Source organism: Macrosteles quadrilineatus, unplaced genomic scaffold (genome assembly GCF_028750875.1).
Source record: "Macrosteles quadrilineatus isolate MER2022 unplaced genomic scaffold, UCM_ALF_1.0 Scaffold_1__1_contigs__length_201487025, whole genome shotgun sequence".
NCBI classification, from domain to species: domain Eukaryota; kingdom Metazoa; phylum Arthropoda; class Insecta; order Hemiptera; family Cicadellidae; genus Macrosteles; species Macrosteles quadrilineatus.
Genome location: NW_026542594.1, coordinates 2,275,892 through 2,291,416, shown reverse-complemented (window position 1 = coordinate 2,291,416; position 15,525 = coordinate 2,275,892). Strand labels below are relative to the sequence as shown.

General features: G+C 33.2%; 2 protein-coding genes across 2 annotated transcripts in view; one reads left to right on the top strand and one right to left on the bottom strand.

Annotated features, from left to right (window-relative positions):
- LOC129005787 (protein Spindly-like) overlaps positions 1-15,525 on the bottom strand; it is a 200,894-nt gene that overhangs the window by 132,532 nt on the left and 52,837 nt on the right. The gene's annotated exons all lie outside the window — the stretch shown is intronic.
- LOC128981951 (protein LZIC-like) overlaps positions 5,973-15,525 on the top strand; it is a 44,071-nt gene continuing 34,518 nt past the window's right edge. The window contains exons 1-2 of the mRNA XM_054400992.1: positions 5,973-6,338; positions 11,378-11,513. Of these exons, the coding sequence (XP_054256967.1) occupies positions 6,241-6,338; positions 11,378-11,513 (234 nt within the window). The 5' untranslated portion in view covers positions 5,973-6,240. The remainder of the gene's footprint in view (positions 6,339-11,377; positions 11,514-15,525) is intronic.

Genomic DNA, 15,525 nt, shown 5'->3' with positions numbered 1-15,525 from the left:
CAAAATTTTATCATTTTAAATTAAAGTATACACTTGAATGTACAACATATTAAAAAATCATTAAAATCTAAACATATATATTTAGGTTAATTTTAGCCTAAAGTCTAGCTAACGAACTTGTTCTCAGTGTCCTAATAATGTTCGGACAAAAATTTACCTATGTTGTGACGATATTCCCCAAACTTTTATCATTTTAAATTAAAATATACACTTAAATGTTCAACATATTAAAAAATTATTAAAATCTAAACATATATATTTAGGTTAATTTTAGCTTAAAGTCCAGCTATTGAATTAGCGCTCAGCGTACTAAGAATGTTCGGACAAACATTTACCTATGTTGTGACGATATTCCCCAAAATTTTATCATTTTAAATTAAAGTATACACTTGGATGTACAACATATTAAAAAATCATTCAATTCTAAACATATATATTTAGGTTAATTTTAGCCTAAAGTCTAGCTAACGAATTTGTTCTCAGCGTACTAAGAGTTTTCGGACGAACACTTACCTATGTTGTGACGGTATTCCCCAAAATTTTATCATTTTAAATTAAAGTATACACTAAAATGTACAACATATTAAAAAATCATTCAATTCTAAACATATATATTTAGGTTAATTTTAGCCTAAAGTCTAGCTAACGAACTTGTTCTCAGCGTACTAATAATGTTCGGACAAATATTTACCTATGTTGTGACGATATTCCCCATATACTTTAATTTAAAATGATAAAATTTTGGGGAATATCGTCACAACATAGGTAAATGTTTGTCCGAACATTCTTAGTACGCTGAGCGCTAATTCAATAGCTGGACTTTAAGCTAAAATTAACCTAAATATATATGTTTAGATTTTAATAATTTTTTAATATGTTGAACATTTAAGTGTATATTTTAATTTAAAATGATAAAAGTTTGGGGAATATCGTCACAACATAGGTAAATTTTTGTCCGAACATTATTAGGACACTGAGAACAAGTTCGTTAGCTAGACTTTAGGCTAAAATTAACCTAAATATATATGTTTAGATTTTAATGATTTTTTAATATGTTGTACATTCAAGTGTATACTTTAATTTAAAATGATAAAATTTTGGGGAATATCGTCACAACATAGGTAAATGTTTGTCCGAACATTCTTAGTACGCTGAGCGCTAATTCGTTAGCTGGACTTTAAGCTAAAATTACCTAAATATATATGTCTAGATTTTAATGATTTTTTAATATGTTGTACATCCAAGTGTATACTTTAATTTAAAATGATAAAATTTTGGGGAATACCGTCACAACATAGGTAAATGTTCGTCCGAACATTATTAGTACGCTGAGAACAAATTCGTTACCTAGACTTTAGGCTAAAATTAACCTAAATATATATGTCTAGATTTTAATGATTTTTTAATATGTTGTACATCCAAGTGTATACTTTAATTTAAAATGATAAAATTTTGGGGAATACCGTCACAACATAGGTAAATGTTCGTCCGAACATTATTAGGACGCTGAGAACAAATTCGTTAGCTAGACTTTAGGCTAAAATTAACCTAAATATATATGTTTAGAATTGAATGATTTTTTAATATGTTGTACATCCAAGTGTATACTTTAATTTAAAATGATAAAATTTTGGGGAATATCATCAAAACATAGGTAAATGTTCGTCCGAACATTCTTAGTACGCTGAGAACAAATTCGTTAGCTAGACTTTAGGCTAAAATTAACCTAAATATTTATGTTTAGAATTGAATGATTTTTTAATATGTTGTACATCCAAGTGTATACTTTAATTTAAAATGATAAAAATTTGGGGAATACCGTCACAACATAGGTAAATGTTCGTCCGAACATTCTTAGTACGCTGAGCGCTAATTCGTTAGCTGGATTTTAAGCTAAAATTAACCTAAATATATATGTTTAGAATTGAATGATTTTTTAATATGTGCTACATTTAAGTGTATACTTTAATTTAAAATGATAAAATTTTGGGGAATACCGTCACAACATAGGTAAATGTTTGTCCGAACATTATTAGGACGCTGAGAACAAATTCGTTAGCTAGACTTTAGGCTAAAATTAACCTAAATATATATGTTTAGAATTGAATGATTTTTTAATATGTTGTACATCCAAGTGTATACTTTAATTTAAAATGATAAAATTTTGGGGAATACCGTCACAACATAGGTAAATGTTCGTCCGAACATTATTAGGACGCTGAGAACAAATTCGTTAGCTAGACTTTAGGCTAAAATTAACCTAAATATATATGTTTAGAATTAAATGATTTTTTAATATGTTGTACATCCAAGTGTATACTTTAATTTAAAATGATAAAATGTTGGGGAATATCGTCACAACATAGGTAAATGTTTGTCCGAACATTATTAGGACGCTGAGAACAAATTCGTTAGCTAGATTTTAGGCTAAAATTAACCTAAATATATATGTTTAGAATTGAATGATTTTTTAATATGTTGTACATCCAAGTGTATTCTTTAATTTAAAATGATAAAATGTTGGGGAATATCGTCTTAACATAGGTAAATGTTCGCCCGAACATTCTTAGTACGCTGAGCGCTAATTCGTTAGCTGGACTTTAAGCTAAAATTAACCTAAATATATATGTTTAGAATTGAATGATTTTTTAATATGTGCTACATTTAAGTGTATACTTTAATTTAAAATGATAAATTTTTGGGGAATATCGTCTTAACATAGGTAAATGTTCGTCCGAACATTCTTAGTACGCTGAGCGCTAATTCGTTAGCTGGACTTTAAGCTAAAATTAACCTAAATATATATGTTTAGATTTTAATGATTTTTTAATATGTGCTACATTTAAGTGTATACTTTAATTTAAAATGATAAAATTTTGGGGAATACCGTCACAACATAGGTAAATGTTTGTCCGAACATTATTAGGACGCTGAGAACAAATTCGTTAGCTAGACTTTAGGCTAAAATTAACCTAAATATATATGTTTAGAATTGAATGATTTTTTAATATGTTGTATATCTGAGTGTATACTTTAATTTAAAATGATAAAATTTTGGGGAATATCGTCACAACATAGGTAAATGTTTGTCCGAACATTATTAGGACGCTGAGAACAAATTCGTTAGCTAGACTTTAGGCTAAAATTAACCTAAATATATATGTTTAGAATTGAATGATTTTTTAATATGTTGTACATCCAAGTGTATACTTTAATTTAAAATGATAAAATTTTGGGGAATACCGTCACAACATAGGTAAATGTTCGTCCGAACATTATTAGTACGCTGAGAACAAGTTCGTTAGCTAGACTTTAGGCTAAAATTAACCTAAATATATATGTTTAGAATTGAATGATTTTTTAATATGTTGTCCATCCAAGTGTATACTTTAATTTAAAATGATAAAATTTTGGGGAATATCGTCACAACATAGGTAAATGTTTGTCCGAACATTATTAGGACGCTGAGAACAAATTCGTTAGCTAGATTTTAGGCTAAAATTAACCTAAATATATATGTTTAGAATTGAATGATTTTTTAATATGTTGTACATCCAAGTGTATTCTTTAATTTAAAATGATAAAATGTTGGGGAATATCGTCTTAACATAGGTAAATGATCGCCCGAACATTCTTAGTACGCTGAGCGCTAATTCGTTAGCTGGACTTTAAGCTAAAATTAACCTAAATATATATGTTTAGAATTGAATGATTTTTTAATATGTTGTATATCTGAGTGTATACTTTAATTTAAAATGATAAAATTTTGGGGAATATCGTCACAACATAGGTAAATGTTTGTCCGAACATTATTAGGACGCTGAGAACAAATTCGTTAGCTAGACTTTAGGCTAAAATTAACCTAAATATATATGTTTAGAATTGAATGATTTTTTAATATGTTGTACATCCAAGTGTATACTTTAATTTAAAATGATAAAATTTTGGGGAATACCGTCACAACATAGGTAAATGTTTGTCCGAACATTATTAGGACGCTGAGAACAAATTCGTTAGCTAGACTTTAGGCTAAAATTAACCTAAATATATATGTTTAGAATTGAATGATTTTTTAATATGTTGTATATCTGAGTGTATACTTTAATTTAAAATGATAAAATTTTGGGGAATATCGTCACAACATAGGTAAATGTTTGTCCGAACATTATTAGGACGCTGAGAACAAATTCGTTAGCTAGACTTTAGGCTAAAATTAACCTAAATATATATGTTTAGAATTGAATGATTTTTTAATATGTTGTACATCCAAGTGTATACTTTAATTTAAAATGATAAAATTTTGGGGAATACCGTCACAACATAGGTAAATGTTCGTCCGAACATTATTAGTACGCTGAGAACAAGTTCGTTAGCTAGACTTTAGGCTAAAATTAACCTAAATATATATGTTTAGAATTGAATGATTTTTTAATATGTTGTCCATCCAAGTGTATACTTTAATTTAAAATGATAAAATTTTGGGGAATATCGTCACAACATAGGTAAATGTATGTCCGAACATTATTAGTACGCTGAGAACAAGTTCGTTAGCTAGACTTTAGGCTAAAATTAACCTAAATATATATGTTTAGAATTGAATGATTTTTTAATATGTTGTCCATCCAAGTGTATACTTTAATTTAAAATGATAAAATTTTGGGGAATATCGTCACAACATAGGTAAATGTTTGTCCAAACATTATTAGGACGCTGAGAACAAATTCGTTAGCTAGACTTTAGGCTAAAATTAACCTAAATATATATGTTTAGAATTGAATGATTTTTTAATATGTTGTACATCCAAGTGTATACTTTAATTTAAAATGATAAAATTTTGGGGAATACCGTCAAAACATAGGTAAATGTTCGTCCGAACATTCTTAGTACGCTGAGCGCTAATTCGTTAGCTGGACTTTAAGCTAAAATTAACCTAAATATATATGTCTAGATTTTAATGATTTTTTAATATGTTGTACATCTAAGTGTATACTTTAATTTAAAATGATAAAATTTTGGGGAATACCGTCACAACATAGGTAAATGTTCGTCCGAACATTATTAGTACGCTGAGAACAAGTTCGTTAGCTAGACTTTAGGCTAAAATTAACCTAAATATATATGTCTAGATTTTAATGATTTTTTAATATGTTGTACATTCAAGTGTATACGTTAAATTAAAATGATAAAATTTTGGGGAATACCGTCACAACATAGGTAAATGTTTGTCCGAACATTCTTAGTACGCCGAGCGCTGGATTTCAGACTCAAATTTACTTAAGGTTTTATGTATATATTATTTTATATGTTATGAATTTAAGTATTTCCTCCCATTTCATTTGTGAAAATGTGCCGGAAAACGTTACAACATGTGTTATATCGTTTAAATTAAGGTTTTAACATTTTTAACACAGTTGAGGTCTATTACTGTTGTATTAGATTGTACACAGGTAGGGTAGTGGGGGTGTGGAATTCTCCGCCCGCCGTTAGCTGGCGATAGCTGTCTTCACGATCGTCTATCTACACTCATCCGTTGCAGTCCCGTCAGTCACTCTGCTGGCATCCGTCAGTCAATTTCAGATTTCTTTCCAACGATACTTTTTGATTCTTCGGACGCCTGACGGAACTGTTTGAGGTTAGAAAATAGTGTTATTGTTGTTAAAACTGTTGCGTTTGTATTTTGAGTACTGTTTGTAACAATCAACAAGATGGACAATGATAATTTAATAGAATATAGGTTTAAAATTTAAATTTTTTGACTGTAAATTACTGTAAATATTAGAGACGGAAGACTGACTGAAACCAACTGGAACTGACGGACAATTGACTGGGAAATTGCGGATGCAACTGCGACTGGACTGTAACTGGACTGGACTGCAACTGCACTGTAACGGAACTGTGACTGGACTGATGTGTGTGAATCGACCTTTAGTTAGTTGCAGTTGCAGATAAAAAAATATAGGATTTTCACTGCGGAGTGACGGTCGACGGTCGTCTTTTAAAAACTACATTTCGAAGAGCAGAAGAGGAAGAAATCCGAAACTAACCTAACCTAACCTAACCTACTAGCGACTCTTCTACAAACTACATACATAGTAACAACATAATCAAAATAATAATAAAACATAAAAGTTAAAATTTTAAAATAAATCTATGGTTTTATTGGCTAGGCCTACAAAATGGTTTAGGCGATTTTTTACGTGTCGGTATAGGTAATAATAGCTTCAACCTTTTAAAAGTAAAATGGCATCCGGACAAATAGAAACAGATAAGTTGAAGAAGAATTTAGAAGAACAGTTAGAAAGATTAGTTCAACAACTTGCTGACTTAGAAGAAGTAAAGTGAGTAACTTAGCCTATAAAAAAGGGTGTTATAATTTAAAATGGTTGCATTTAATTTAGTGTGAAAACGTCAAATGGCGTTTTACTTTACCTATATTCGGCTTTGGGATAACATTTTAGAAGGGATAAACATATTAGGCCTACTCTAACCTCAAACAGTGATGATTATGACTAGTTATGTGTAGGTAGGGCCTTGCTTAAAAAATCTTGCTTTTGCAGAGATCACAAATTTCTGTTTGGTTAGGCTATTCAAAACATTAACACGTTTGCTGCGGCACGTCAAATGGCTGGCGCAGCCCTCAGCATCGAACAAACCCAATTGCTGCGTATGATTGGCTTTCCAATTTTGGTCTGACGAATAGCAAATAACGTGCGGGGATGTCCTGCTTTACAACGAGAGTCGATGTAGTTCGCTAAACACCCACAGATAGCAGCACTGCTTGGAATGCAGCCGGTCCCTTTGGAATTGTATTGCCAAATGGAGGGAAAAAGACGTGACAAAAAGTAGATTTTTGAGATTGCCAGACGGGGATTTTACGGGGAAATTTACTACCAACCTACACCACAAAAAAATGCAAGTCACATACTACACGCTAACGTGGTACAGGTCAGCTTTCGGCCAACGCAAGAGCTAAAACGAAGATATACAAAAGGCATTGCCGAGCGTTTGCGATGGGGTACGGACGCACTGTACGGGGGCCAAGCACCGCACCCGATTGGGAACGGCCGCACTCTAAGTGTTAACTAGAGTTAATGAATGAATGAATGAATTCTTTATTATTTCAATACAGAACATCAGATTGAATGGTACAAAAACACGATTTATGAAATATGAATCCCCAAATGGGCTATATGCCTGTGGTTGGGGATTGAGTCAATCACCCGCACAAAAAACAATAATATAGGCTACATTGAAAAAGGAAAATATATATATATATTGTACACAGAATTTGTATCCAAGAAAAGGATAAATAAGAAAAAACTACTTTACAAGATAAATATATACAAAACGATACAGTGTATGAAAAATTAATGCACGCATAGGCCTATATCACGCGTTCAGTTTGCACGTTAAAAATGTAGGAAATTATCCCATTAGAAATACACATAAATAGAATTGTCCGAGACTTGGCACATGCATTCCACACACAATGCCCTAACACATTCACACAGACCACTCATACCTCACAAACTCACAAAGAAACCTACAATCACCACAAACATACATTCACAGCCCCTACCTTCCATAGTACCATTTTTACAGTTCACGCCTTAAATATAGGCTATTTTTGAAACAATTAAATATTTTTTAAATATTGCTGAGACTCAAGAATTGCCTGTGCATAATTATAATACAAGGGGTAAACATTATTTAGCTAAAGAAAAACCAAGACTTGAACTTTTTAAAAATAAACCTTCTTATATTGGAAACTATTTTTTTAGAAAACTTCCTAGCTTTTTAAAAAAAGAAAAAGACAAATCTAAATTTATGAAAAATCTGAAGGCATTCTTACTTGACCTTGCACCTTACAAAATAGAAGATTATAGTAATTTCAATTTAAAATAATGTAGCCTATAGTATTTTGTTTAAATGTTTCTTATTGCTAATTTAGGTAGTAAGTAACAATAGACAATAGACACTATTCATGTACGAAAATTTGTACTGTGTGAATAAAGACTCTTTGAATCTTGAATCTTGAATCTACCCGCCCCGGGACCCACAGGCGGCTGGTAGCTCTTATTAAAAAAGCCGTCACTGCACTGTCCCTGTGGTCCAGCCTAGCGGGATACCCATGGCACACCCACCCCAACACACCCACACACGCACGCAACGGCATAGATTACTGCAGTTGTTCATGAAATGATAGTAGTATCTATATGTACATGGAGGTGAAATTGTTTCTTATTCTATGACGGCCAACTTCTAGTAGCCATTTGTCAATAATTTTTTTGTATGTACGTAGACTGCAAGGAGGGGGGATTTTACAATTAGTGGAAGTTGGGAATAAATTATGTTTGCAAGATAAAAAGACTAAGTGCTGTTTATTGATTTTGTTAATCTAGGGGTAATAATTCCATGGTTAGTTGTTGATCGAGTATGGTATTGATGTGTAATATGTCGGAACAAGAAATTTTCATTTTTATGAATATAAAGAATAATATTTTTTATAAAGAGTTGGGGTATATTTTGAATAACTTTGAATTCATTGAACAAAACATTTGAGGGATAACGGCGATTTTTTTTTAGTGCTATCTTGATAATAGATTTTTGAATTATTTCAAGTGGCGTTAAAACATTTTGATAACAACCACCCCAAGCTAAGATTCCATATTGCAATAGAGATTGTACATAGGCATAATACACAGTTCTAATCAAGTCGGGGGGAAGTATCCTGTTGATGCGTGAAAAGATAAAAGATACTTATTATTATATTAAAGATGCTTATTTCTTACATAATTAATATGGCAATTCCATTTTAGGCGGTTGTCAAAGATGATACCCAGATATTTGTATTCAGATACTCTCTCAATGCACTCACACGTCACGCATTCATACAGCCTCGCACTTCCGCACGTGTGCAAACGCAGATGCAGGCCGACCGGGTCGTGGTCGGCTCTCACAGACACAGGCATATATTTGGTTTTGGATATGTTGACTGAGAGCCGACTCTGGTCGAACCACTGCTTGACAGCGCCAAGGCCCCGCTCAGCCACACGGTACACTTGCTCCCAGCTGTCGCCTTCAAAAAAGTAAAACGGAATCGTCGGCGTAAAGGAAAAGTTTTCCACCGTCCAATAAGACCCTACCTAGATTATTTATATAAATGAGGAACAACAGAGGTCCAAGCTAACTTCCTTGGAAGACCCCAAATTCGATCAATTGAGGTACACTGGAGTGGCCCAAAATTGACACAACTTGAAAACGATTACTAAAATAACTTCTAAACCACTCCAGTGCAGCCCCACGGACGCCTATTAAGCTTAATTTGTTCAATAAAATTTCCCTGTCAACTGTATCGAAAGCTTTGGCCAAATCTATAAAGACTAAAAGAGGTTTCTTATTTCTCCCAACTGCGTTATGAATATTTTTAGTGAGTAGAAAAAGGTCATCATTTAAATTTTTATCCCTCCTAAAGCCAAATTGGTTTTCAAATAAAATGTCGTAAGCCATCAAATAATTTTTAGCTGCTCCCTAACGCACTTTTCTAATAATTTAGACAACACACTCGTTAATGTAATTGGTCTGAAACTCACACACTGGTTTTTCTGTCCACTCTTGTAGATTGGAATTACTTTCCCTAATTTGAAAAAATCTGGGAAAACCCCAGATGTCAAACTCATATTTATAATATGAAGAAGTGGCGATTTATTTATGTTTTGCTTGATTAATTTAGTTGGAATTCCATCTACACCTGGGGCAGAGCCAACTTTCATATTATTGACCAATTTTACTAAATCTACCTCTAAAATAGGCGTCAGCAGTAGCCTAGCGTAAGGTAGCAGGGGGAATGGAGTTCGAGTGAGCTCACCACGCTGAGGGCCATACAAGAAATTCTTGAAGTTCAGTTCAGATACACTGCACACACTTCGAAAGGGAGAATTTATTACTGTTAATTACAGATACAAGACCAAGAGGTTTTAATGTGGGGAACTTCCACCACGAGGTGGTCAAAAGACCGAGATTGCCAGAAAAACGGCGCGGCACGGCACATACGTCCGATTGAGGAAGGTTTTAGACGCTAACTGACTAAAATCGAGGTGGGGAAATTTGAGTTATCCATGAGAGGGAAAGAGACAGAGATATATCACGCCATATGACGTAGGCATCGTATGATTTTTAGGAGAATATGAGGGAGGGGAATTGCCGTCGTGTGTGTGTGTGTATGAGAAGAGTGGAATACATTTTACAGACTTAAAATAAATAATTAACATACAAATAATTGTTAAAAACCTATGCACACCGTTAATTAAATGTTAATAAAATAAATGATTATTAATGATTAAATTACTAATTACCATACGGTATTTACAAAACCATACTGAACAGACACTGTATTTTATATTTTGATCTGGATTGCAATGACAGTCTCATCCAGTACAGTCTCGGTCTCAGTTATTTAGATAAGATTACACATGCCACAGTGGCCAGTATAACGTCTTCTGTAGTCATCTCAAATAAACGGTAAATTGTTTCGAACAAAATCAAAGAAAAGTTACTAACTTACCTGATGTAAACTTTTGTTATAAAGGAATTAGAAACAAGAAACAAGTGTTAGAAACAAAAAGTTCCAAACTGTGGTGGAAACACAGCTTAAATAAACACATTTTTTCAAAGTTATTCAAGCCAAATAGTTTACCAGATTAAGTAATGTCTGTGTAGAACAGTATTATGACAGTAACTCATTTTTTATTTTTTTTTTAGCATTGTTACATTGCCTACAAGGAGGTAAAAAAAAATCTTTTGCAAAGTTAACGACTTATAAATGAATAAGTTGGTACTTATGTAGTTTAAAACAGTAACTTAGGATCATGGAATTTTTATTTCCAAGAATAACTATTTACTGTTAACTGTATAAAGAAATTCTTGGGTTTAATTTTATAACTGTATGTTTGAATAGGCTGTATATTTATAGGCTACATGTTTGTATGTGAGTATGTATGTACAGTATAGCTTAGCGTCTAGGCAATAGCTTAAACAATTCTTTGAAGTAGTAAAAGAAGAAAGTAGTAATAAAAGTAAATCTGTTTGAAATTTATTTTAGCTTTTAAGTGAGTTTGAACTTTTATGTTCTCTTACCTTTGATACAAGTGCAGTGTTGTTTGTGATTATGTAGTGGAAGTGAACTTTGCCAACCAGACAGACGGTCAAATGACCAAATTGTCTTTTGGGTGTAAAAATACAATTTGTAAGTTTGTAAAATATGTTGTAAAATAAAACACTGTTATCCGTCTATCTATTGCCTGTGCATAGATAGATTTTAGTTGCCATATAACTTAGCTTTGGAAATCTCAAACATGCTTTATTTTATTTGTCACAGAGGTGACCTTGACAATGCTGAATATGAAGAATCTAAAGCTGATACACTAGAACAACTAGAAGAGCTAAATGTAACTTTGAAGAAACATTTAGCGGGAGATATGACATTGGTTGACCATTTAAGCTCAATGCAGCTGGTAAGATTAAGTCATCAAATTCTTTGTTAACTTAATCGTTTTGTGTTATGTATACAAGCGCTATCTAGATATTTCCAGACGTTTCAAACAATAATCTTTGACCTGTCACATGATGTCTGGAAGCCCCAATATCTCCCTCCAGTTCTCTTGCACTCATGCAACTATCAATATGTCCCCGGCACAATTAATTTTCAATTGCTGCTCTCAACTCTCAACCCTAAAGTATATTTTAAAGCATTATTAGGGACACATAATAAAAAGTGAACAATTGAACATTTGTAACTTCAGTGAAACAACTGTCGGTCCGTGTACGAGAAATACACGATAGCAGGCCTGCAAAAGAAAACTTGTAGTCTACCGGTTTTGCGTACTCAACGCTTCAGTTAAGAGGAAGGTACAATATTAATCTCATTTTTATCTGTTAATAATTAGAGACAAGTTTATAATATTATTGCTCTTTTGCCATACAGTCCATTTGAACATTTTTGAAAGTAAGAATACACAAGTTTACCCCTCAGTTAAGTAAACTTCTAGATGCAAGGTATAGAAACTATTTATAAAACCTCTAGGTATAGGCATATAAAACAATGAATAAATAAATCTAGCCTACTAATCTATATAAATAACAATGAACCCCTTTTCATCATGGTATTCCATAACTCGAGAAGGTGAGTGAGCGTAGCGAACAAACTTCAACTGTTAATACTGTTGCTAACCAGGACGTGATTGAGCGATGCGAACGAGCTCATCTTGAAAATGAACGAGCATTTGACATAAAGCCACATTAGGACAGGACGACGTCTGTCGGGCCAGCTAGTTAACAATAATAATCCACTTCCCATTTAAAAACTACGGTACTAAAATTAGCTGTAATTAAGTAGGCTAAATAATAACTTTACTGTTTGATCATTCATTTACACAATGATTATTATTTAAGTTAGTACAGTAGAACCCCAGTTAACCGAAATAAAGGGAAGGAGAGCCGTTTCGGATAACAAACTTTTCGGTTAACCTGTCTGTGGTGTTATTAATTAAACATTAATCATGTTTTTGGTTTTCTTAGGATTCTCTGACTTCTTCGAGAAGGGTCGTGGTTTAGTTGATCAGGAAGGAATGAGGGATTGTATTAGGCTGTTCAATATTTACTCTTTCTTCTAATGGCAAATGTGTTGGATGCCATTGATTTATTCTAAGCCGTCTTCCATTATTTAGTGTTACTGTGTTACCCTATATGATCAGGGATAAATGTCTGATTTTGATAAGATCTCTCTGTTACATTTCAGGTCTCTTATCCAGACCTTATCCCCTTCTTCCAGAGGTTTTAGTTCACTAAACCTTCCTGTTAATGGCAAATGTGTTAGATGCCATTGATTTATTCTAAGCCGTCTTCCATTATTTAGTGTTACTGTGTTACCCTATATGATCAGGGATAAATGTCTGATTTTGATAAGATCTCTCTGTTACATTTCAGGTCTCTTATCCAGACCTTATCCCCTTCTTCCAGAGGTTTTAGTTCACTAAACCTTCCGCAAAGATTCATGGCGGCTGAGGGATTAGGACGGTCGGGTGGTGTCCCAGCCCCTAAATTAGCCCTCACTCGGCTGCTCTGGGTTTTGACCATGAGTCAGCCACTGGGCTCAATGCATAGTTGGTAAAATTTTTGTATATCACCATAATGTATATTAAATAACGCCATTTTTGTAACCTGCGTCAAATAACAAGCACATTGAGCCCAAACACGAAATAACTGCGATCGTATTAAGCATACCACGACATGAAAACTTTCTATTATTTTAAAACCAAATGTATACTTAATATCGTCTTAATTATTTCGTGTTTGGGCTCAATGTTCTTGTTATTTGACGCAGGTTACAAAAAATGCAATATTTAATACATTTTATGGTGATATACAAAGATTCTACCACCTATGCATTGAGCCTAGTGGGTGACTCATGGTCAAAACCCAGAGCAGCCGAGCGAGGGCTAATTTAGGGACTCGGACACCACCTGAACGTCCTAATCCCTCAGCCGCCACGAATCTTTGCGGAAGGTATAGCTCGTCTCCTGCTGTCAAAATTCCTCTTCATTCTCTCTTTTATGTGTTTGTCGTTTTGTTGGAAACCAGTGAAATTTTTATTAAAAATTGCCTTTTCAAAATCTTTCAATGATGGAACAACAACAACAAACGACCTAGTTAATTTGACCTCAATTTTCTCCCAAAAACCAACACTGCTGGAGACAGTCCCGATTCTAACTTTGTTGTGCGGTAAATTAAAAATCCAAGATTTGGATCTTTATTTTCAACAATATTCTTTTGGCTATTGACACTGCATTCTCAGCACCACCGTTTGCCTGAGGAAAGTATGGACTGGTGGTCGTTGCTTCAAACCCATACTCTTTTGCAAAATCCTTGAACGCTTGTGATGTGAATTGAGTTCCACCATCAGTCCGAATCTTATATGGAATTCCATGTCTTGCAAAAATGTTCTTTAACTTTCCTACAACAAAATTGGAGGACAGAACACGCCAATTAGACATTTAGACGGATTTACCACTACTCCATAGTCAGAAAGTCTTTCAAACAACATTCTTAGATGTTATTTATGCATTTCTTCAGACTGGGAAAACACTAAAATGTTGTCAATATATGCATAATAAAAATCAAGAACCTGAATAACTTCATCTATGAATTTTTGAAATGTTTGAAATGTTTCTGCTGTAGGGTTGCCATATCCCCGGATTTCCCCAGAGATTATCGGATTTTGACATTCAAAATTTAGCTCCGGGGGATTTCTGCATAAAGTGAAAAATCTCTTCTTTTTTACTTTCTACTAAAATGCATTATACAATGGCACTTTTAAAATAAAATAAATGTTTGCGTCCACAAATATCGTTATGCAAAAACTGAAAAATGCAACTCTTGTACTCTCTACTAACGTTTTTTTATTCCTTGGTTTCACTTTGGCCAGCTACGTCCTTGTTTATCTTTCGTTTGTTTCATTGCTCCCAGTCCTTCAATTTGCCTCTGCTGGCCAGTCCGAAGTCCGAAGGTATCCTTGTTCACTTCCAAAGCCTAGCATACAGAGTGACAGAGTGTTTTCTTGACTTTATTCGGTTATTCGTTATTTTTGGTGAAATGTGACAAGTGATGCAACATTTTATATTTTCGCGTACCATTTGAATATTGACAATGTAGCACAGAATATAATATTGAACAAAAACGGTATGGACTAATAAATATAAACAAATTACGTCACTGAACCGAATATCTATAGGCTAATAGCGGTAACAACTGGTTTGGATGTTTTTAACAGTTCCATTTAAATAATAATAAATACCCCCGCCGCAGCTAAGCGAATTTCAATTGTCTGATTACATCTTTACTAAAATATTTCCATAACTAAGACATATTTATTCCCAATTTAAATAACATTCAATTACATTTAACGAGTGCTTAGGTTTGCTGCTAAGGGGAAGGTAAAAGGTGTTTTTTGACCATACGTCAATAGTATGGGATGAAATAAATAAATTTGCCAAATTTTATCAATATATATCCATAAACAAGTAAACTACAACAGTTTTCACTTTCTCCATAAGAACAACATGGGAATTTTAAATTACACTTTTTTTGAATTTTCTCCGTGACCGTTAGGCATACAATATATACTAAATTATTTCCTTTTTTAAAATCTACAAATCAGGTTAAAAAGAAATTGCAAAATTTTTTGATTTTAGGGCCCATAAAACCCCTGTTCCCATGGTCCGATTATGCTGATTCGCGAACTCGTTTGAATAAACGTAGGTTTACACGTTTTTACCAAATTGCATCAAAATCGGATAATTTTATATAGGCCTATATATATATATATACAGTATGAATTTGAACGGATGGTATTTTTGGCCTCTAGGGACCTCAAACAAAAAATCAAATCGGTCCCGGGTCCAGGTCTTAGGCTATTTGGACACACACCGATATTGGACGGTCGGTAATAAGTCGGTCGATATTTGATCG